General features: G+C 48.4%; 1 protein-coding gene across 1 annotated transcript; it reads left to right on the top strand.

The window, feature by feature from the left end:
- Window positions 1–6,629: 6,629 nt before the first annotated feature.
- LOC144124391 (uncharacterized) lies at window positions 6,630–21,777 on the top strand. Its single transcript, XM_077657018.1, has 8 exons — window positions 6,630–6,999; window positions 8,180–8,455; window positions 10,685–10,779; window positions 11,663–11,812; window positions 15,216–15,501; window positions 16,948–17,148; window positions 20,670–20,805; window positions 21,768–21,777. Exons 1-8 carry the CDS (start codon window positions 6,630–6,632, stop codon window positions 21,775–21,777), a joined length of 1,524 nt encoding a protein of 507 aa, XP_077513144.1.
- The last annotated feature ends 236 nt before the right edge of the window (window positions 21,778–22,013 follow it).

Below are 22,013 nucleotides of genomic sequence, written 5' to 3' on the forward strand. Positions count from 1 at the left end.
CTCCCGGCGCAATGGTTAACCGATGCGCCACTGTCCTGCAATGGCAGGTGCTCACAGCGATGGGCCTTGTGCGGCTCAGGCTGCTCCTCCCGAGCGAGAGAGAAAGAGAGAAACTTTATTTGGGTGCTTTCGAGGGCTTGGCGTCTCGAGGCCTCCGTCGTCTTCACTGCGCTGGCGACTTGAGGCCTCTTCTTAAGCAAAGTTGGGCCCCTATTCCAGGGCTCCACTGAGCCTAGCTACCTCACTTGCGTGCTGCACTAAAGCCCTTTGGGCCGTGAGCTCGCAGCTGGTGAGCCGACTCTACCATTGCTCCGCACTCGGGTTATTGTGTTGGTGGAATGTTTGGTTGCGTTTACATTCCCATGTGATGTGGTAGAGTGTGGGTGTTGCCCCGCACCAGCGGTAGGTATCTCTGTACTACGTCGGGTACATTTTGTTTAGGATGCATAAACTTTGGAAGGTGTATGTTTCCAGTCTGCGCCAAAACGTTGCTTCCTCTTTCGTCAGGGCTTTATGCGGTGGGGGGGGGGGGGGGGGGGGGGGGTATTTAGCTCTCGTCCGCCTGTGTAGGTTTAGGATGTCTGTATATCCTCCCTCACACGCGTGTGGGCGATACTCCGGGGCATGCGACTGCCCGGCTCGGAACGTGGTTTCTCGAGCTAGGCTGTCTGTCGAACAATCATTAACTGCACCTGCCACGGTGGGCAGTTTTCTCGCTATCCAGAGGGCAGGTAGTGATGACGGCGCAAGATCACGTCACTTAGGGGGCCCACCTGCCAGAGTCATGCTCGTGATCTTTCGCTCACAACGCCGGCGCAGGATTTTCTGCGTAACGGGGCCTTTAACGCTATGCCGTTAAAAAGCGGAAGCATTTTAAAGTCGCTAAACCAAGTAAACCAAAGAAAGCACGTGTTTAGCCTCATGGTTTTGCTTTCCTGGGTTGTCGGCGCGTCTAGCGACGATATTAGACTCAGGTTAAGCTCTGGTCGAGGTTAAGCTGATCTGATCTGTTCGCGCCGCAATGGAAGTTGATGAAGACGAAGATGTGCAGTGCACTGCGCGAGAGCGTGTTGCATTTAACACGAGGCTTGATTGGTCGTGGCGATAGCATATAATGCTCTCGTGCAGTGGCCAGCAATCTATTTATTTATTTATTTATTTACTCATTTATTTATTAATTTATTTGTTTGTTTATTCAAGATCAATGCTTCAGCAATGGCTCGGCTTTTGCAGCTTTGGTTGCGAAGTAGAGCTATCGCTCTACAGAAAACAAGGAATTCGACAATGCACAGGCTTCCGCACGCTCCTCTTTACCGCTTTTGTTTTCTTCGTCGGAGGATGCCTTTGCCGCCTTTTGTGCAGTGCCGAAACATAGCTTTTCAACGTTTCCTTCGCAGCACTGCGCAGAGGATAGCACTATTGCGCTGTCGGTGGGGCTTATTTCGCCCGTAACACCAGTTAAAACAAGGGGCAGTTGTACGAATGGGAGAAACGACGCAACTTTTTTCTTTGAAACTTATTGGGTACCCGCCATGTTGCTGGATCATCGATTACGCGACCAGCTAGAGCCAGCTTTATCCGGACGTTCTTTTGCGCACCGGAAAATTGCGAGATAGAAGCCACGAATGTACTTCCGCATTAGATTGACGACGTCAGCGACAGATGGCGAAAAAGCTGACTCTTTCGCTCTTCAGGGAAACAGGCCAAAGCAAACGGATTAGCAGAGGGCTTTGAAGGAAAAGTAAGGAAAAACAAAGAATTTTTTCTTTTCCAGCATTGAGCGGTATGAGAGGTTACAGAAATAAAAGTTGTCGAAAACTCTGGGAAAGAGGTGACGGCTATGTATAGGCACGCAAGGATGGCTTATTTATTTATTTATTTATTTATTTATTTATTTATTTATTTATTTATTTATTTATTTATTTATTTATTACAGATACCTGCAGCGCCCGGAGGCATTATTGCAGGGGGGTGGGGGAACACAATGACTTCTGCTCGTTTGGCCGAAAGTACAGAGTATAACAAAAATACAATAGAAATACAACTACAAAGACACAAATACAAAAAACACAAATACAAAAAATACAAATATAAAAAATACAAAATACAACTAATAATAGATGAGGAAAAGCATGCACTGAAGGAGTACAGCCGCGCTCCAAAAAAACACTATTAAAATGAAAGGACACGCGCAAAAGAACTGCGCGCCACGTCACACAGCTCTTGCGCTGCATTATTGTGCTGCGATATGGGAAAACAATTTTTTTTTTTTCAGCATTTAAGGTCGGGATATAGGCAGCGTTTTTACGGCGGCAGGTCGGCGATTTTCGCCCAAAGGCGCGCACTCGACGCCCTTCGTCGAGAAAAACGCCTGGCCCCGCCGATCTGGACCCCAGGTATTTGGCGCACGGCGTCCGGTGAGACCGGAAGCGGCGAGCTGACAGGGCCAATAACAGCGCAGAAAGTCCGCTGTTCAGATGTGACTGCTTGCGCCTGCGGCCGCCAATGTGGCCGCTATGACCGACGACCTACGTAGTGATTTTGGAACGGAAATGTTAGTATCGGGAAAATAAACGCTTCCTTAAGCTTGAAATTTCGCTTTTTTCAGAAAACAAGACCAAATTTTGGATCTAAATACCTGTATTTCCCCACTGAAGCGAAAGCTGCCGAAGAAAACCGCGCCACTTGTATTCGTGGCTGTTCGGGCATGTAAATGAGGTAAGGACTTCATGCAATCGAGAACGCAAATCCTTATAGGTCACCTATGCACGCACGCTAAAATTAGTACAGTGGTGTGGAAATGAACACTTACGTAATTTTTAACAGAAGGTTCAGTGTCGCTTCTCTCAAAGACCTGCTCATTCAGTGGTATTTGCTACTTGATCGCATTTGCTTTCTAAAAAGGATACGCGGCGGCGGGCTGCAGCTTCTTCGCTCCATTGTATCTCCAGCCGGGCGTCGCAGCGCCGCGACGTTTTCTGCCGCGCGAACATCGTCGAAAAAAGAAACGTCGCATGCATCCTGGCCTTCAATTCGTATTAACGTCGACAAGCTTATGAGCAGCTGCGGTGCGTTGTTGGATCACATGAGCAAGCAGAAGAATCTTCCTCTCCAGAAAACAGTCTATTAGTAAACAAGTCAAGTCGCCGCGGTGGCAAAGTGGCTATGGCGCTCGGCTGCTGGCCCGAAAGACGCGGGTTCGATCCCGGCTGCGGCGGTCGAATTTCGATGGAGGCCAAATGCTAGAGGCCCGTGTGCTGTGTGATGTCAGTGGACGTTAAAGAACCCCAGCTGGTCGAAATTATCCGGAGTCCTTTTCTATAACGTCCCCCATCACCTGAGTCGCTTTGGGACGTTAAACCCCTCCCCCCGTCTCGCCTGCTAAAAAAAAAAGAAAAAGTAAACGAGTCGAGGATTATCAGAGAGAGGGAAAAAAATTGGAAGGGACACTCAAGCTCCACCTTAAGAGTATGACGCGTTAGCCTAATCGGTTAATTCCCTATGTGCAGAAGGTCACTCTCCACTTCACATTCGTAGGTCTGTGGGAGTCCTCATATACCCCTCCTGGCGCACTGGTGTCGCGCTTAAGAGAGGCACCAATGATCTGCGATAGCAAGTGCTGACAGCGGTGGTTCTCGTGCGACCGAGGTCACTCTTCCCGAGTAACCTCTCACGACCAATCATTAATTGAACTGCCACCTGCCACGGTGGACAGTTTGCTCAGGTGGGCAGGTTGTCAGGTGGCCAGATTTTCTCAGGTGGGCCACAACGTCCGTGACCTAGCTTCACTCTAAACAGAAAGTAGTAAAGAAGGCAGTAAGCTGTCCTATAGCTCGCACCCTTTTGTAAAAGGGAGTGTGCCAGAGGAAAGCTTACTCCATTCTTTACTCCCATAAAGTCGTATTCGTGTTTAGAGCGTAGGTTCCCAGCCTAGGTGGCTTCTTCCGGGATTTTTTGCTCACAACGCCGACGAAGCTGGATTTTTTGAAGAATGGAAGCCTTAACCCTAACGCGTGAAAAAGTGAGAGAATCTGAAGCGCCACAGAGCTAAGCGGCAGCTGTGATGAGCACTGCTGCTGCAGACGCAATGTATCCGTAGGTGCAGCTGTTTTGGAAGAAAAGAATAAAGTTAGGATACACGCGTAAACTTAACTTGGCCATACAAAAAGAAAACATGAACATCGAGCATTTTCCTGATAATGTATCAAGTAGTCTACTTGTTAAACTCGTAAGAAATTTCTGCATCATTTCTGTTGTCTTCTCCACACATGCCTTTCAGAGAAAGGAGAAGGCGGCGATGGGAATCTATTAGCAGGCGTTTATTTCGAGCCATTTCTTCCGTGTTGCCTACTACCGGTATTCACTCCAGAATTGCTTCTCTTGAATTGACTTTGCAATGACTTCTTTCAAATGCGTCACGGATTATTATTCTCACAGTTTTTGTCTCCTTTTTTAGCATCACTTCAAAGCTCGAAAGAATCCTTGGTATTTCAGATTCGTTTCTTTTAACTCATAATTATTTCACACTCAAATAAGGGTTCTTTCAGACAAATATTCTCCGTATCCTTCAAAATTTGCTTTAAAATTTGGAATATCTAGACTCAGCATCCTTTCTTTATTTAATCTCTATATGCTGCTGCTATTATAAATTTTTCGGGCAAAAATGATTTTATTTAGTACCCATCGTAAGACCCTTGCTCCATCATGCGTCTGAGCCTTTTCCTGAGGTGCCAGAGTCAACAAAACATGGTAAGTAGATGTTTAAAGCTGCTTCATTCGCAGACAACCAATAGGTTCAATATATGTTAACAAAAGTATTAAAAGTCATCTCCCTCCTACTTTCTGCTTTCTATACTGCTTAGCAGCTAGTAGCAGCCGATTCCAGACTATTACCCCGTTGTGGGCATTTGCCGATGATAGTGGATTTTTATGGCGCAATGGCAACTGTGGCCAAAGAGAGCCATGGCACAACGTTTTTTTCGTTTGCTCACAGGTGGGGTCACAGGCCCATTTGCCAAGCATTTCACCCCAAAAATCCGAGCATCTGGCCAGGGGAAAGCTTGTACCCATTGTATCACCGGAGGGTACCCGGCGGCACTGGGGTTCGAACCCTGCACCTCCCGCATGCGAGGCGGATGCCCAACCACCAGGCCACCGCTGCCATTGAACAGCAGCAACATGCCAATTCATCTGTTTCCTCTTTGTCAGCCCGCCGTCTTCTCCCACCCAGAGTACTAATTCTGCACTGTGGTTTTAGCCATCAAAGAAAACGAGGATTGTCCGGGTGACTGCCAGCACGCAGCACGAGGAGAGAAGAAGCAGTCCGTGCACCGCCATCACTGCGCATCCTAGAATTGCTGACTGTTCAGGTGCAGGTGCGACTCGTCCTGGGCGGTTCCTCTATACTTGGCTAAGGTGAGAACGTCTGACACTAAGTGTATCGCTAGCCTGTTGATCGCAGGTACGGTTCAAATGCTCTGGTGGGCGCCGGGACCAGACACAGTTACGCTCTGAGCCTTCCTTGAGGTATTGTAGTCGGCCATTTGATTTGCGGTAACGAACTGCAGGCGTACCGTACAGAGCGAGTGACCTTTCGCAGCACCCTCGGCTTTTCTATACGACGAGCCGCGCCCTACAACACTCACACTTGGCGCCCCTCGTTCCGCCTCCGTAGCACGGACTCCGGCGTAAGCGACGCCACCAACACCAGCGATTCCACGGTAACTTTAAGCCACCAGGGTGGCTCTGGTTATGGCGCTCGGCTGCTGACCCGAAAGACGTGGGTTTGATCCCGGCCGCGGCGGCCGCTTTTCGATGGAGGCCGAAATTTTAGAGGCTCCTGTACTGTGTGATGTCAGTGCGCGTTAAAGAGCCCCAGGTGGTGGAAATTATTCCGGAGCCCTCAACTACGACGCCCCTCATTGACCGAGTCGTTTTGGGATGTTAAAACCCCATAAAACCTAAAATCGAAATCTTCCGTTCTTTTCAACCAGGCACCTGTTTCGCGGACGTTGAGCGTATAGTCGTAGCGCGTACCGGAAGTTGCATTAAAAGTTTGGCATGACGATGCAGATCCATGCATGACGCCGATGAATATCAAAGGCCGGCTTCGTACTGTTTGCGTTCACTCGTTGTGTCGCAAGATGGTGCGGGCAGGGTAGTTGTTTTTCTTTAGCCCCAATCTAATTTCTGTTTGCGTTCACCAGTTAATGCATTGTGCGATTAAAACCCACTGATAAATAGTTGTGCGTAAAACTTTGTTGTAGATTGGCTTCACGAAGTCACGGCCACGTATACTGATACCATTCCCAAAAAATCGGTTATCAGAATCGAGCTGTGTGTGGTTGACGTGCGACTCAGAATGGGTGCGCCACTCGGAAAAGCAGAGCAGAGAAAATTACACAGTATCCAGACTCTGCCCATTGTTCCCGATGATTTCGATAATGGCGCTGCGGTGCGAGAGAACTTGAGACTCCCGTGTAAGAATTACGGTACGTTCTCGGTACTCGCAGTAAAATTTCTCCGTTAAGCTTTATCACAAACACCACCTCGATTAAACTTCGTCCGGGCTCACAAGTCAAGCCGGCACTTCCTCGGGGACTTGCACCTTTTTGCGTGCAGGCGCCGCCATGTTTGTGCGGCAGACGGGCCTGGTGCTGTGGCGGACGCTGTACGTGCAAGCGCTGAGGCGCCACTGCTTCGGCGCGCTGCTCGAGCTGCTGCTCGTGGTGCTCTGCTTCGGGCAGCTGCGACACCACACAAGCCCCAGGGCGGCCGGACCGCCGGGCTCGCCACCGCGCGCGGGAGGCCCCCAGCAGACAGGCTTCGACCCGGCCATCGCTCACCCGCCTCGCGCCCTGGCTGACGTGGTGGCCGAGGGCGCCGCCATGGCTGGCCGCACTGTCTGCTACGGGCCGAGCAGCGACTACGTCAAGCAGCTCATGAACGCCGCCTACCCTACGGGACAACAGCGGCAGGAAAGCGCCGAAGAAGAACGAGGTATCTGCGCCCTGTGAGCGTCGGTCATGACAGCTGCACCGAGCTGTTTATGACGTAGAACGCAGATGACAGCGTCGGTGCAACTGACATGCAATCATGGCAGCAGCCTGGAGATTCAGTTAATTGCGCGAATGTTACGTTAACAATCGTACGTGCTCAGAGAACTCCACCAGGTCCGGTCAAGTTCCGAAGAAAAGAAACGTTGCCATATGGGTCGCCGACAAATGCTAGCAAGGAGCTCGATAGACGGAAGACGAAGCCGCTAGCCGACAGCATGGATAAGCCATGTGCTGACCAATAAAGTTCGGCAGCATGCTGGTGCCTTCAGGGTGGACAGCAGGGTTGTGAAAGGGGTGAAACACATCTCACAGCGTTCTGGCATGGGCGGTTCCTCGCTGCTCTCACGTCGCTCAACTTCGCCGCTTGGCCGGCATGGCCGGGCTCGAGCGCGGTGACGACGCCAGCGGAGTACGGGCGTGGTCTGCTTCCACGCTGCGCACTGCAACGCGGCATTTCTGTTTTAGCGGTGGCTATACGTTGCGGTTCTGCTGTTTTCTAAAAAACGACGCCTAACATACATACCTTGCACCGTCGAATACTGGAGCCGACGCAGGCTCCGCTATGTTTTTTATTATTTTTTGCGCACGCATAGACAGTGCCAATGTGAATTTAGTTGACGAAGATAAACTATTCCAAACTTACTCTAAGGCGCTCTTGGAGGTACCGTTGGGGCACCGCAATTTCTTATATACGTTCGTTTGTTATAGCTCCACGCGACCTTGGCTGAAACTGTTGCACGCCAACCGGCCTACTTGCCACGTATACAGACGAGGACATGTTAATGCACCGCAAATGCACATTGCGGGCCACGTGTCATGCACAGATTATTCTTTTCCCAAAGAACAGCATGACAAGTGCGGCCAAGTGATTCTGCTGGTTTTTTTTTCACAAGCTATTTCCTTTATGGGCGATGAAGTTCGTATCTAAGCGCCAGTGATCCTGCTGTATCAGTCTTCTTGCTCGTGCACACATATTTCTGGCTCGAAGTTCCAGTGTTTGTCCTGCGTATGTATCTTTCTTACTCCCGCTATAAATTTATGCTGCAAAAATGATTTCGCCTTACAAAGAAAAACTAACCCGTCATAGCTGCGTCGCTGACAACGAGACGGTTCCTTCGCAGTGATCGACGACGGTGGAATCTGGGAGGACGCGTCAGCAACCTTTCAGCACATGACGACCACGGCGGGCATCGACGTGCTCGCCCTGTGCAAGCAGGCCAGCTTGCAGCACCCGGCCGACACGGTGCCTTGCGTTCGCTTCCATGGAGGCGGCGTCGAGCAGGTGTCGCTCAATTACAGCGTGTACGTGTACACAGACGAGCACATCGCAGACGACCAGCTGGCCTTCCAGGAGCCCCGCGTCTTCCAGCCGCCGCAAGACCCCAGCAAGCTGTTCAGTGAGCGCACACTCATGCACTCAAAGCCTTCGTTTAGGATCAGCGCATCCAGGATTGCCTTCAAAAACGAAGAAAATGTCCCAGTATTTACGCTATGCTGCGTAAATCACTCAAACGAGCAGGACCTTAGTACAGTTTGTAACCATTTATTCTCAACGCAACGTTCCTCCTCAGGCGTCCGTGTATTCAAACGCTGTGAGCTACCCTCATCCTGTAGATTCCATAGCGCCACACGCCCTCTCCAGTAGAGGGTGCCATTGTCATCATCATCATCATCATTATCTTGTGGGTCTAGGGCTGTAGGAACTCTTAAGGTAAACCATCCACCACGATGGCTGAGTGGTTAGCGCAATCGTGTGCTGTACCCGTGGGTGCAGCACCATGTGTTGACAGCACTCTACTTCAAAACTGCTCGTTCAACATTACTATCCTTGAGGTGTTCAAAGGTGCTCGGGCAGAACACGGATTAGTCTTAACGCATGTAGTGTTCAAAACAGCGGAGCTAGGACGACAACACTGACTTCGTGCGGCGGAAAGTGTGGACCTCGGCCTGAAGATTCTTCGCTGTGCATTCGTCCCGCATTACAAGTCTACGGGTCTGTTCCTAGTGCACTAATTGCTCTGGTATCTCCGCTTTCCACAAAATCCACAATTTTAACGTCGATGTGAAGTGGAAGCCAGAGTGCATGTTCTGGTTAACGTTCTTAATCATCTTGTCTAAGCCCCTTGGAGAATTCACCGTAAAAATTCTGTGAGCTCCGTTCTGAGGTCCTCATCTGTCACGTTCATTAGTCTGCTCCCGCTTTAATAACTTTCTCCCGGAGCCTGATTACACTTTGCAGGTTTCACACCAAGGAGAGGACACATCTCAAATACCAGGTTCTTCTCGGACTGAAGCTTCACAATATCAGAAAACGGGGGAGATGTCTCATACAGTAATGATAGTCTCAGAATCTTTTGCGAATATTCTAGTTTTGACAGACTCTCTCAGCTTGTTGTACCCTCTCTCGTTCGATATATCGAACGGCACGCTGCGTCCCTGCAAGTGGCGCTTCTGTTAACAGCGCTCTTCGATCACCTACTGGCTGCGCTAGCACTGTGAAACCGCGTGGCGAGGTGAACGTGGGGAGCTTTTGAAGGTTCTCTTCGGTCCCTTCCCCTTATATTCGAGGCCGCATTGTTATCATGTGGTGAAGCCAACCTAACGTAACTAAAGCCAAAATGGCCTTCGCGTGGCGTACTTCGTTGCCGAAGGCGTTGTGTGTATTGGTAACAGATTTAACCATCTGTGGATAGGTAGTGGCTGGTTCCAAAGCACCTTGAGCTGCGGCTGCTTCGCGAAACTGGTTAAAGGGCAACAAGCGGTTTTAGTATTCTATGAGTTTAAAAAGGCTCAGTGTGAGAAGCATGCTGGTAAAGCCAGCGGAATCGTTTTGAACTAGCGTTTGAGATGGTGGCGTAATAAAGCGGCGTCAGCGTTCAGGCTTCACTGCAGTGCAAAGCGACGGGCAGAGGCCCCGATAATGACGTCATGTACGGCGGCGCTACGTTTCCAGCGAAGAAACGGTTGTCTCAGAAGAAAACCAACGCCATCGAAGGTGCGAAGCTCACGAAGGGTTGTTTAGTGGCATCGTACGCCGCACGGCAGCGAGCAGGCGAAGAGAGCAAGCAACTGAAATTTCGGTGACAGTGACGTCACAAGGAGTTTCCCCGCATTCTCCAACGCAGTGAACAGAAGCCGGAACATCGTCGTGGTTTTAATCGACGATTACGTCACTATTTTAAATGCTAGTTCCAAACCACTTTGCACGCTTTACCTAGAAGCTTCCTAGATTTGAATTCTTTAATAACTTCGAATTTTCAAAAAACCATTCCAACTTCCCTTTAAGCGTGGCAACGACTAGCTAGCGGTGCGCTTGCAGCACACCAGCGGGCGGCGCGTCTCACAACATGCGCGTCACTAGTCTGGGTGGGTATAACGAACTATTTCCTGATTCCCTTCGAGTTCGATATATCCGGTTTAGGCTTTAGTAAGATTGCCTCTATAAGGGGGTCAAATATCTTACGTCTCGAAAGTGAAGAAGTGGTGAATCTCCAAAAACTAGCCGTCATGCGATGTTTACCTGAGCGGTTTCGAATGTGAGTTCTATCTTCGCAGTAATTTAGTTTCTTTGGCGAAATCTCAAGAACGTGTGTGTGGTGATGAAAATTTTCTCTTCCTTTCGGCAGCCCATATATTCTCCACGATAGCGCGGGTGAACATCGCACACCTTCTATATCAGAGCAACAGAACAACGGCTGATGTCGGCGTTCCTCCTTTGCAGGTAAGTGCGTTTTATTGACGCAGTGTTTTGTGGTGTTCATTTGTTTCACCATGGTCGTTTTTGTGCGCTGTGGTGAAGAGGTGAGAGAGGAATCTCTCTTTCCCCCTCCTGCGCTAGTATTAGGTGGGTAACTAGCGAAAAAGCTGCTACATGTCCTTTTGAACCCTGGTGGTGTCCTGGTAAAGAAAGACAACCATTTGCTTTCGTGGCAGCCGCAGCTACGACGAAACTCGTGCAAGCCAGCTGCGGCCAAGTGGAACGGAGGGTATCGCGCCTGCTGCAACCCAGTAGGAAAGGGAAAAGCCGGTTTTGCGTCAGCTGCGCAACCAAGTGGAAAGGCAGAAACCGCGTTGCGCCAGCTGCCCCGTACATTCTCCGTTAAACCATCATAAGCAACGTTGGCACAGGGCCTATATATATTCTGCAAACGTACCTATATAGCATTTAGTTTTACCTAGTAAATCGAGGGTTAATTTTTTTTTCCTGACATTGCTTTCTGCAATTGTCGTGCAAAAATCTGGACTCAAGAAACAAGCCTGTCAGTTTTATCAGAGAATTTAACTGGTGAAGAATCTGCCATCGGTCCTGTGCTCCAATTCATCTGGGCTGACAGCAGCTGTCCCAGCATATGGCTTTTCCGCAAACAAGGAAATGGTCTTTTCTGCAGTATTTGTTGAGACCTCTGGCGTGAAGAATGCACACTAAGAAGACAATAAATCATATTTAATTACCTGGGCAGTATTGAGAAAAGAGAAAAGGAGCCTAGCACTCGTTACAGCATGAGATGCACCGCGATTGACTTCGCGGTAGAATTAGTTTTTCTTTTTAGGCACTCAGTTAAGACACAATGGTGTGTGCCCGCTCGGTGTTCTATCCGCCACAGTTCGAGTTCAGGCGCTTCCCGCACCCGTCGTTGCCCAAGGACATCCCCAACTACGGCGGAGTGGTCGGACTGATCCTCATGCTGGCCTTCCTCGTGCCTTTCTGCCTCAGGGTGCACGCCATGGTACTGGAGAACGCCAATGGACTGAAGGTACTTGAACAAAACGCGTCTCCCTTGCACCGCTTTGCGCCGTGCTTCGAAATGGAGAGATTATCGGGAAACAGTACTAAATACTCACTCCTACGACTTGAATACGAAAAAAAAATGCAGTGACACCTCCTAGTGGTCATTTCGTTTTCGAAGTCTGTTAACATTTTACCTTATGCTGACCGTGAAGATAATTCATTGCTTATTTTATACTGTGCTACAGTGAAACAAAACAAAAATAAAAAAAGACGGGCCGAAGAGAAGGAGAAGCACGGACACGTTCTGACTATAGTAACTATAGTAACTGCATTATTGGATAAACGGAACAGGTAATGTCTGGGACAAAACTAACCGACCCCCCTCTCCTCCGAGTTCTGAACCGTGCCGCACACCATGGGGGCGCCACCTGACGATGCGTTTCTAGTCTCAAGACTGGCGCACTGTGCTGGATTAAAAAAGATGTAGAAAAGCAGCATACTGCGAATGCGCGACACAGAGCATTTGGAATATTTTGTTGAGGTAGTGACAGTTATGTCGACGACCATACCTATAAGGTATGGTCGTTACCACACAGATAGCAAAAGCTGCTGGGGTCATAACTAAATATAAATCGTTCTTACCGACGGCCGTTAAATTACACATTTACAATTCACTTTTCCTTTCACATGTTAACTACTGTCTCTTAGTGTGGGGTAAAACAACACTTGGTAATTTAAATCGCATACATGTCCTACAGAAAAGAGCGATCCGCAGCATAGCAAATGTTCATTATCGTGAACATACATCCGAACTTTTCACTAAATTTGACATTCTTTCCATCCATCATATGTACTCATTCTACCTTGCAAAGCGATATAAGCATGACTCGCTTGAAATTCTCCGTACACTTGCTAACTTGACCCCTCAAACACGACACTACAATACACGCACTAATCTAATTTGGAAAATTCCTTACTCACGCTTAAGACTATCTGAACAAATGCTCCGTCATGCCCTACCGACCCTATTAAACCACCTTCATTGTCAAGGAATTAACATAAGCACCATTACCAACAATATGCTTAAGTCCTTTGTAACGCGACAGTGAGCGTGTATGAAATTGTTGTTGTATTTTGGAAATTCTCTTGTAGAATTGGTGTGCTACCGTGGCTGCATTCCTTGTACATACTGACCTTTATTTGTGGCTCTAAAATGAGTATATTATTTTTGTATTGCATATTACACATACCGACTTTTAAACTTTCTAATGTATAAAGATGTATGTTTCTTAATGTTCCACTGTATATGCCTCATAAATAGGGGGCCCGAAGCTCGTCAAGTGGAAACTTCCACTTTTTCTTCGAGCCCTCCTCGTCCTCCGCTAATCTTTTTGTGAGGAAGAAATAAAATTATTGATTGATATTGATTGATTGATTGAATGAGAATCATGCAGATTGCCTTCATGGTTTTTAACAGTGTGAGATTACAGTTGTAGCTGCAGAGGTCAGTTTATCTCTAGCTGTGTCGCTGCCTTCTTCGTCATCATTGCGGCGCCGCATAATAGGCGACTATTCCCTTTCTAAGACACCAATGCGTCTGCGTTGTAATCTTTACTGTCACTGGTGCAGCAACTCTGCTCGGTCATGATTAGTTGAGCCCCTCCATCTGACGAGGGTTTCCATGAGGGAAAGAGGACGATGTGAAGGTGAAAGAGGGCGGATAAAATAGAGCACAATTTTCTAAAAAAACTCTTTGTCTCGTCTGGGCACGTCCATTGGTCTGCGGATTGAGGCTACCCCGTCCGGCCCCTGGCTCGTTTTTTTTTTCCCCTCGGGCAGCTGTAGTTCCCGTATTTTCGCACAAGAGGCCAATTGGGCCCATAGCATCTAATAACACACTCTACGTAAGGAGAAACATAAATCATCCAGAGGAATCTGTTTCAACATACTTTACTGAACAGGTGCTAAGTTGCGCAATTGGCTTCTGCGGCGAATTTCTGGAAAACCAGAGGTTAACACGCGTTTCAAAAAAAGAACTGTCTCAAGTGACACGACAGAAGCAATCGTTAAGGGCGCAGCGAATTAAAAAAAATAAACAAATTTTTCCTATACTTCCATGAAGAGTATTCAGAAAATCAGACACCAGGATTCCTAGTGCCATTTAGAATAGTTTTGGTCAGAGCAAGTTGATTTCCATGCTCATGTTCGGGGTACCTTGAATGATTGAATGCGGTCGGTGCAGAAAGAAGCGCAAAACAAATTGCTGTCCTTCCAACAGCTGAAGACTTTTCTTTTCTCGGATATTATATACCTTGCCGAAACGTAAAAAGCATAAATTCCTTAAGGAGCACGTTATGCTGCGAGCACCATGCGTAGTTAAGGGACACTGGGGAAAAATTGAAGCTTGGCCTTTATTGGTAAAATATGACATTCTGAGACTGCTCTTACCGAGAACGGCACTCTTATAAGCTAAAAATAAAAATAAAACCTAGGTGACGCCACCCACAGCTAATTGCGCAAGAAAACTGCTGGCTTCAATATCGAATTTTTGAAGGGGTGCCAGTAGGCCATGTTACACTACCATTCACTTAAAAAACAGCAGGAGCCAGTCCTCGATGTGGAGGCCTCGTGTCTAAATCAAGTGGCGGAAAAAAATTTGGAATTGAATTTATATACGTTTCTTTTTTGGTTCTGCTGTTTGGTAAACGTTGACGTAACAAGATAGAGACAGAAAATCAAATTTTACTAAGAATGATCACGTCCGCCATTTTTGGACAAAATACTTAATACTGGAATAATGTAAGGTACTGCTATGGAAATATTGAAGGCAGTGGTGCATTCTTCCGATCAGTAGTAAAACAATTCTTTTAAAATTTTCCCATCGCTCACAATGAACGGTTGAGACCGCCATTAAAAATAATTGGTGAACTCTGTTGGCGGTACCAAAAATGTTAAGAGCAAAAAAACCTGCTGAGGGTACATCGGTAGATATATTAATTGTTACAGTAAAATCTTAGAATATACGAAAAAATTGCGTTCATAAACTATTTCCCGCTGAAAAATGCTTTTGTTCAGAATTGCTCCGTATTCTGGATAGAGCTGTCCTCCGTGTCCCTCCAAGATAGTACGTTTCCCCTTCCTCTTAGGACAACTGAAGGCAGGATTGCACGTGACAATTCAAAGCGGTATATGCTGAGAGCATAGTCATAAAATCTGAACCCAAGCCCTTTATGGAAATGTCTGCACGGAGTACATTCCGTAAGTTTGCGATTTCCCGACATGTGACGTTGAAACCTTTACTTCACCCCTTCCGTTCACCTCCAAGATCCAGTGCCAGAGGTGAGTGACGGCAACTTGATCTCTGTGGCTGATGGTACACTGTATTCCACTTTTAGCTGCACGCGTTCCTAATATCCTTCTCCTCTCAGGTGCCGAAGCGCGAGTTCTCTCTCTCTCTCTTCCCGCAGGAGCTGCAGCGGCTGATGGGTCTGTCGGACGCGGCCTACTGGTCGGGCCACTTTTGCTCGCACCTGTTCTTCGCGCTGCTGCACAGCGCCGCGGCGGTGCTCTGCATGCTTCTGCTGCCGGGCCCCGGCTCGGGCGACCCGGCCTTCCTGGCGCGGTCCAACCCGTGGCTGCTGGTCGCCACCTTCTTCCTCTTCTCGGTGCTCTTCTCGCTGCACGCCATCCTGGTGGCCTCCTTCTTCACCAACGGCAAGTGCGGCGCCGCTGGCGGAGACTGACGGGCTAAGCTAGCGGGGAACACAGGCTGCCCAATAGCCCAATAGCTGCCCAACAGCCCAATTCTTCCATGCAGCTAGCCCCAATACAAAATGAACAGGGGCATAGGAGAAATGAAGCCTCAGACCACTGGCCAACGTTGCTGCGACAAGAGGAATTGTCTTCGTCTCCGTCAAAGTCGAAGTCCTCTTGTCGAAAGTTCGCTGGCAGAGAAACTTGTAGCGCTTGAGGTCATGGTCAGAACGAAGTAGACAGCATGGTTTGAAACTTCGTTCCTACCACCGATTGTTAATTTTATTGCGTTGTCAAGAATTCCATCCCTCTCACTTTTATCCACCGTGGATCTTTCATATTATCATCGCATGTAGAAAAAAAGCGCCCTTTATCATGTCATGTTTGGAAACAACCCTCTTAACGAAGCCAGAGGGAGTCCTGCGTGTTGACATTGTTAATTCCAGATAATGCATGCGACAGGACGCGTGCAGACAAAGACGCGACTGTCTAATCTCAATTATAAAGGAGAATTATGCATTGCATGTTGCTCGCGCAAACAGCAAGATTCCTTGTCGTCCTGCTCTCGTGATATCCATGAGATACCTGAAATACCTAAAGCTAAAGAAAATAGTGTGGTTTCAGCCTTTTTAACGCAGCCGCTCTTCGCTTGCGGGCCCCTCCTCCTTCAGCTCCATCGGTTGACAACAAACCACCACCTACGGCGGATGCGCAGTTTATTTTAGTAACAGGCGCGAGCGACAGATGGTGGCAGCGGTCAAGCACATACACGCAGCTTCGCAGGCGCACTATGCGCATCGTGGAACCGGATCGCTGTTGCGTCTGCTGCGTGCGTTTGTTTTCAACCAGTCTTCGCTCACTCCCCAGACGGCGCCCCATCTAGTGAAAAAGAGCGAATTGATTACCAACCCAAACATAAACGCCAACTAACACAAAAAACATGCGTGTGCGTGCGCGTGTGTGCGTGCGTGTAACGATAGCGCACACGCATCAGCCCGAGCATTTCTGCCCGGGCACCCAATACGCATGTCCCTTAATCAAACCGGCAAACACTCAAGACAAGCTCTTACATCGGAACGTTTTCTAGCGAATTGAGACTATCTTCCAGTTCCTCGTTTATTTTGCGAGTATTTGTAACATACGACGGCTGCTGCTACCTGTTGCAGTCGCAAATTTGATTCGCAGCAACCTGGTGGTGCAACGAAACTCCAAGCATTTTGATCGCGGTAATTAATTTCTAAAAATTTTGATGAGCGCTGTGTACTCATATAGGTCATCTTCCTTGCCCTACTTCTTTGCCCTCGCCGGAAAGGGGTGTCTAGGATAGAGGCAGGCGATTCTTGCAACACTGCAGCCGTCGCCTCCAGTCACTCCTCAATACCTGCGTGTTACTCATTTGCATTGCAGGAAGCGTGGCGGTAACGTTCGCCATGTTGTACTGGGTCATCCTGACATATGTCGTGCCGACAGCCCTGATCGAAAAGTACGTGCCAAGCCTCGCCGGCTACCTCTTGGCCAGTCGAGAAAGCAAGCTGATATCCTCCGTGACCCCGACGCTGGGCACCTACTGGGTCCTCAAGATACTCACCATCTCTGAAGATCTCGGGGGTGAGCTAGCCCTTGCTTCTGGTTTAAAATTGCTATCCCCACCGTGATCATATCCACTGTCATCCGAATCGTCTGAACCGCAGCATACTAAACCGCAGCGGTGGCCTAGAGGCTTAAGCATCCGCCTCGCATGCGGGAGGTGCGGGTTCGATCCCCAGTGCCGCCGGGTACCCACCGGTGATACAATCGGTACAAGCTTTCCCCTGCGTGGTTCTCGGCATCTCCCTCAATATGCGATCCGACAGTTGGCGCCGGGGGTAGCAGCAACACTAACTGTGAAAAAAAAATAAATAGAGCACTCATAAAACGAGGCCAGTATTGAGGCAAGCTCTGTTTATAGTTGGGATTGATTCGAAAAGTTCTCAAAACATTTCAGATTCGCCATAATCGACCGAGAGTGATGGTGAGCGGGCGATGGGACACGATGCGCACTTCATTTCAGAAGCATTCACTTTTCGCCGGCGAAATTGCCAAAGATTAGAGACCGTGTTTGTCACATTAAGAGCCAGTGCCGTTATAGTAGCTGTAAAAAAACTTATTATATCCCTGCTGTGAAACGCCGGTTTTAGTTATTAGATGCCTCATTTGATGCAAAGCGCTCTAAAATCCGGCGAAATGCCGCTTCATGCCACCCATGAACACCGTCGGTTTATTTACATAAGCGACCACTGAACAGTCTGCACATTTGTCTTTTCGATTACCTAATTAGTTAGTTTATGTATTGCTCGTGTAGTTTAAAATATCGTAATTAAATGAAGAGAATTTTTTATGTTTCTAGTTTCTGTATACTTTGTTGAACGTTTAGCGCGTGCGAGGCAGTTCTCAATAACCCTTGATATTTCAGTGGTCATTCCCGAACGCTCATTGAGTCGATACCCATCGAGTTCATTGGTCATTAAAAACAGCCGTGTGGCACGGGCCGGTTTTCGTTGAGTGCGACGTCCATTGTCTCAGTGGGCATTCAAACTGCCCGTGTGACAGGGGTGCTAGTCATTTGATCGAGACTCAACTCAGTCAGAAAAAAGAAGTGAAGGGGCAGCAATTTTGTAGCGATAGCTACACTACGTCAGCCACTTCGCGAGGTCAGCGTGGCTGCGCGCATGCACGGAGTGACGTTGTGGAAGGCGATCCACATTTATCGGAGTCCCGGTTGCCGCGGCTGGTGAGCCAGCGGAGCGGGCCGTTGACGTTGCTGGCCAGGCCGGTTGCCGAACGCGTTCTGAGGCGCGAGCGGGATCTTCATCAGCACCGCTGGCGATGCCAGCGCCGCTACAGCGTCATAGCCCGCAGCTGGTGTACGCGCCGCGCGCCTCGCCGCTGCGCCGACGACGGAACAGACGCAGTCCGCATAGTCAGTTGTGAGCATGCGCGGAGTGACGTCAGAGCACACAGCTGGTGTGCGCGCCTACATTACGCCACGATTTCGAGCCTTCAGCGTGGCGGCGCCATGGCCACCGCGGCAGCTGCCGGCGGCGCCTTATAGTTTCTTACTATTAACTAAAGGGAAAGCTGGCGGCCCTGCGCCTGAACCTCCATGGGCGCGCAAAGCATCATGGGGCGATGAGCTACTTGGTGCGGGACAGTAGGTTTTTTTCAAGAACACAGAGTGCGTTACTAAGCTGTCTCATTTCGTATCCACGGCGCGCTCCACGCGCAGACGTTTTCGGCGTAAAGTAGTGTGCAAAAGCCATAGTAGCGAAAACAACAGCACACGACGGCAATAAAAGGTTCTTGTTTTCTGAAATGCTGTGGAAACACCTTTTAAAATGTTGAAGCGACATTTTTTCAAAAACATATTGCTTTTTAAAAGTGCGCTTGTTAAGCATCAAATATTGGCTTTTGTGGTCTGCAATGTTTGGCCAATAGGAGAGCAAGCCATTGCTTATTTTGAGCAAAATTTGCATTCACATGCTTTTCTGCTCGTTTGTTACGATTTATAGACAGTATATTGAATGATAGAACATTCTTAATTATCAAAAAACATTTGTTTTTCATTATCTTTTGGACAAAAGTTGTAGTTCTGCAGTCGGTAGCTCTCCGCCCCATGATGCTTAGAGCACCCATTGTGGTACAGGTGATCTCGAGGAAGCACCATGCAAACCCTCATAGGCGGGGCGCCAGCTTTCCCTCTAGTTAATAGTAAGAAACTCTATGGGCGGCGCGGTGCGCTGGCGAAGCCTAAGTGGGGGAGGAGTGGAGAGGGGGAGAGAGTGAGGCCACGTCCAGGGACGAAGGTGAAGAAGGAACGCCCAACGAAAGGCAGTGGCAAAAGACTGACTTTGCAATTTGACTGAGCGAGTTCCACTCGGCCAGCTGTAGCTATCACGTCACTCCAGGTTTAACCAGAGCTAAACCACAGGCATTTTTTTTTTCTGTTCACATGGAAGACAGCGTGTAATGAGGCTGGCAGCACAGCATTGCAGTGGCATTTACCGGCGGCCCCCGCCCCAGTGATTATGACTATGATTCCCACCAAATTACAATGCCACCTATTGGCAGCATTTTCGTTTCGTGGTGCGTTTGCTGCCTTTGAATAGTACATGAAATGTCGTTCGACCGTTGTTTACTAAGGCTTGGCAGTGAACCCTAAAAAAAAATTAACTACTCTACCTTTGCTCCTGTGTGCATTCAAAGAAGACGTTCTTAGAATAGGATTCGTACATTCTCGTTAGTTTTGTCATCACGCATATTCAGGATATTATTCAAAACTTTCCCTGCAGAGATAGAAGAGCCGGTTATAATCACGTTTCTGAAACTTTATGGAGCCAGGACCGATCTTATAAGGTGGTGGTGAAGCCTATCATATAAAGTCTCGCTTAATTGATCGACGACTGTATGGGTATAGACCTTGTTCAACGATTTTTGAACCATAAAGTACCCTACATGAAAAATGATCACTTTATTCACTACTTCTTTTGGGTATTGCGTTGTTAGTTTGCCCTGAGTCGATATATACCGTTCGACTACGCCACCTTAGGCCAGACCACGCTGTACCCACCAACTAGCGCTAGTAGATGCACTAGCAAAGCCAGAATATTTAGACAAACCCATCTAGTTTGTACGGCTGCTACCGTATGCCGCGTGGCGCTGAAGACTGAAAATCACCGCGGGAAATTAGAATGTTTGGCACATCCCATGATTTTCTATGATGGTCGAAAGTAGTTGCGGTGAGCGCAAGAAGCCTTTTAGAGGTCAGATTTTGCATGGAGGAGCAAGAGTCGGCCATGATAATCATGTTCGGGCAGAACCTCTGGGGATTGTCTAGCTTTGTCTAAATTACATGTTTAAGATATCTCCATTCACTTACGTGGCGCTTGTTACTGGCTGCCAACAAATGGCGGTAGTTGGTGATGCCCAGAAAAAGGTACGGAACGAGACAATGTTAATGCTTCGCATGAGACGAACGTCCGCGTAGACTAGAAGCTTCGCTGTCTCTTGAAATTTTTAATGTCTTTTCTTTGGGAAATCAAATACACTTCCGCAAAAGATGATTGTCAATTCGTCGCTTTCCATTTATACAGGGTCCGCCGAGTGGGACCTGGTCGGTCGGAGGGTGCTCAACCTCGACAACGTTACCATCCTCGAGATCTGGCTCACTATGGTCGCTACTTGCTGCATTGTCGCCCTGCTCGTGGCGTACCTGTCACAGGTGCTGCCGTGGGTCACCGGCATCCCAAGGCCGCTGTGCTTCCCTCTAATGGTGCGTGCATGGAAACACCGACGAATGGAGGGTGGACATTCGGGAAGGGCTTTTATTTGTGCACATTTTACGGCGCACAATTCTTAGGGGAAAACACCATACTGGACTCTAAGGAAACGGAGTGGATTCCGTGGGAGTTGCCATAGGCGGCCAGAAAGTCAGGAGGCAAAATGAGATTAGGTATGGAATAGGAGATGGTCGCTCGGAGAGTTGCGGCGCAATGTAAGGCTAACCAGGTGTATAACACAAAAACAAGCAGCGAAAGTGACAGGTGCTTTCATGTACCCTGTCTGCATGATGTCTCTATGCTCGCCTTCTTTTCATTCCTCAGTCGCGGATATAAATCTACTAACAACTACGTATGTTAATTAAACTTCACTACAGCTGATATTACCGGTTTTTCACCTACGCCCATTATTACCCAACACGTTCGTGGTACCTAGTATACACTACTTTCAGGAATCGCTGGAGCATCCTTCATCCTTCACGCAGAATGCGCTTGAAATCGTAGACGATACCTCTGCTAAAATGAGATGGGGCCTTCTAGGATGTAGTGTGGTGTTCTTCGTTTGGTTGATATATTGCGTATTATTTATTTTTCATACATTTCGAGCTATTAAACTGACCGTGTAAGCGGGTGTCTACACGCTATACTGTTTCGTCCGCCCAGCAAGGGCTCCGTAAAGTGCGACATAGACATTTACAAAGGCGGCAATCACTGCCGCAGAACTGAGCCCCTAGGTGCTCTTGCACCGCCCGAAGTTTTTATTGTCCTGTGTAAACCCAGAGAGATCGCCATGCAGGCTAACAGCATCGCCATATTGCCCCCCCCCCCCCCCCCCGAAGTTTTCCTTTCTTTCTTTTTTATTCATCGACGTAGGCGCTTGGTGTTGCCTTTCTTGTACTTGTGCCTCCGCAGCAAGGGGTGAGTGATCCACATCTACGTTCCCACGACAAGGCTACATGGTCCGCGAATGACCCGGGTCCTGCACATGTGTCCATAGCATTGAAAACTTTCCTCGCCTCACCCAAAACGTTTTCAGTCATGATGTAATCGAGCGCTGCCTACGGCAGAAGGCATAAGTTCATCTAGTAGACCTCCTCTTTATAAAAGCCCCGTGGAACCGCCAGTCTGTAGACAAAGCCACCTCACAATATACATGTC

This window comes from Amblyomma americanum, chromosome 3 (genome assembly GCF_052857255.1).
Source record: "Amblyomma americanum isolate KBUSLIRL-KWMA chromosome 3, ASM5285725v1, whole genome shotgun sequence".
Taxonomy (NCBI): Eukaryota; Metazoa; Arthropoda; class Arachnida; order Ixodida; family Ixodidae; genus Amblyomma; species Amblyomma americanum.

What these genes read in the sequence shown, in the direction of transcription:
- LOC144124391 (XM_077657018.1), top strand. Translation starts at nt 6,630, where the DNA reads ATGTTTGTGCGGCAGACGGGCCTGGTGCTGTGGCGGACGCTGTACGTG. An exon ending in AGACCCCAGCAAGCTGTTCA is followed by an intron (nt 8,456 to 10,684) that starts GTGAGCGCACAC and finishes TCCTTTCGGCAG; the next exon opens with CCCATATATTCTCCACGATA. An exon ending in AGAACGCCAATGGACTGAAG is followed by an intron (nt 11,813 to 15,215) that starts GTACTTGAACAA and finishes TTCTCCTCTCAG; the next exon opens with GTGCCGAAGCGCGAGTTCTC.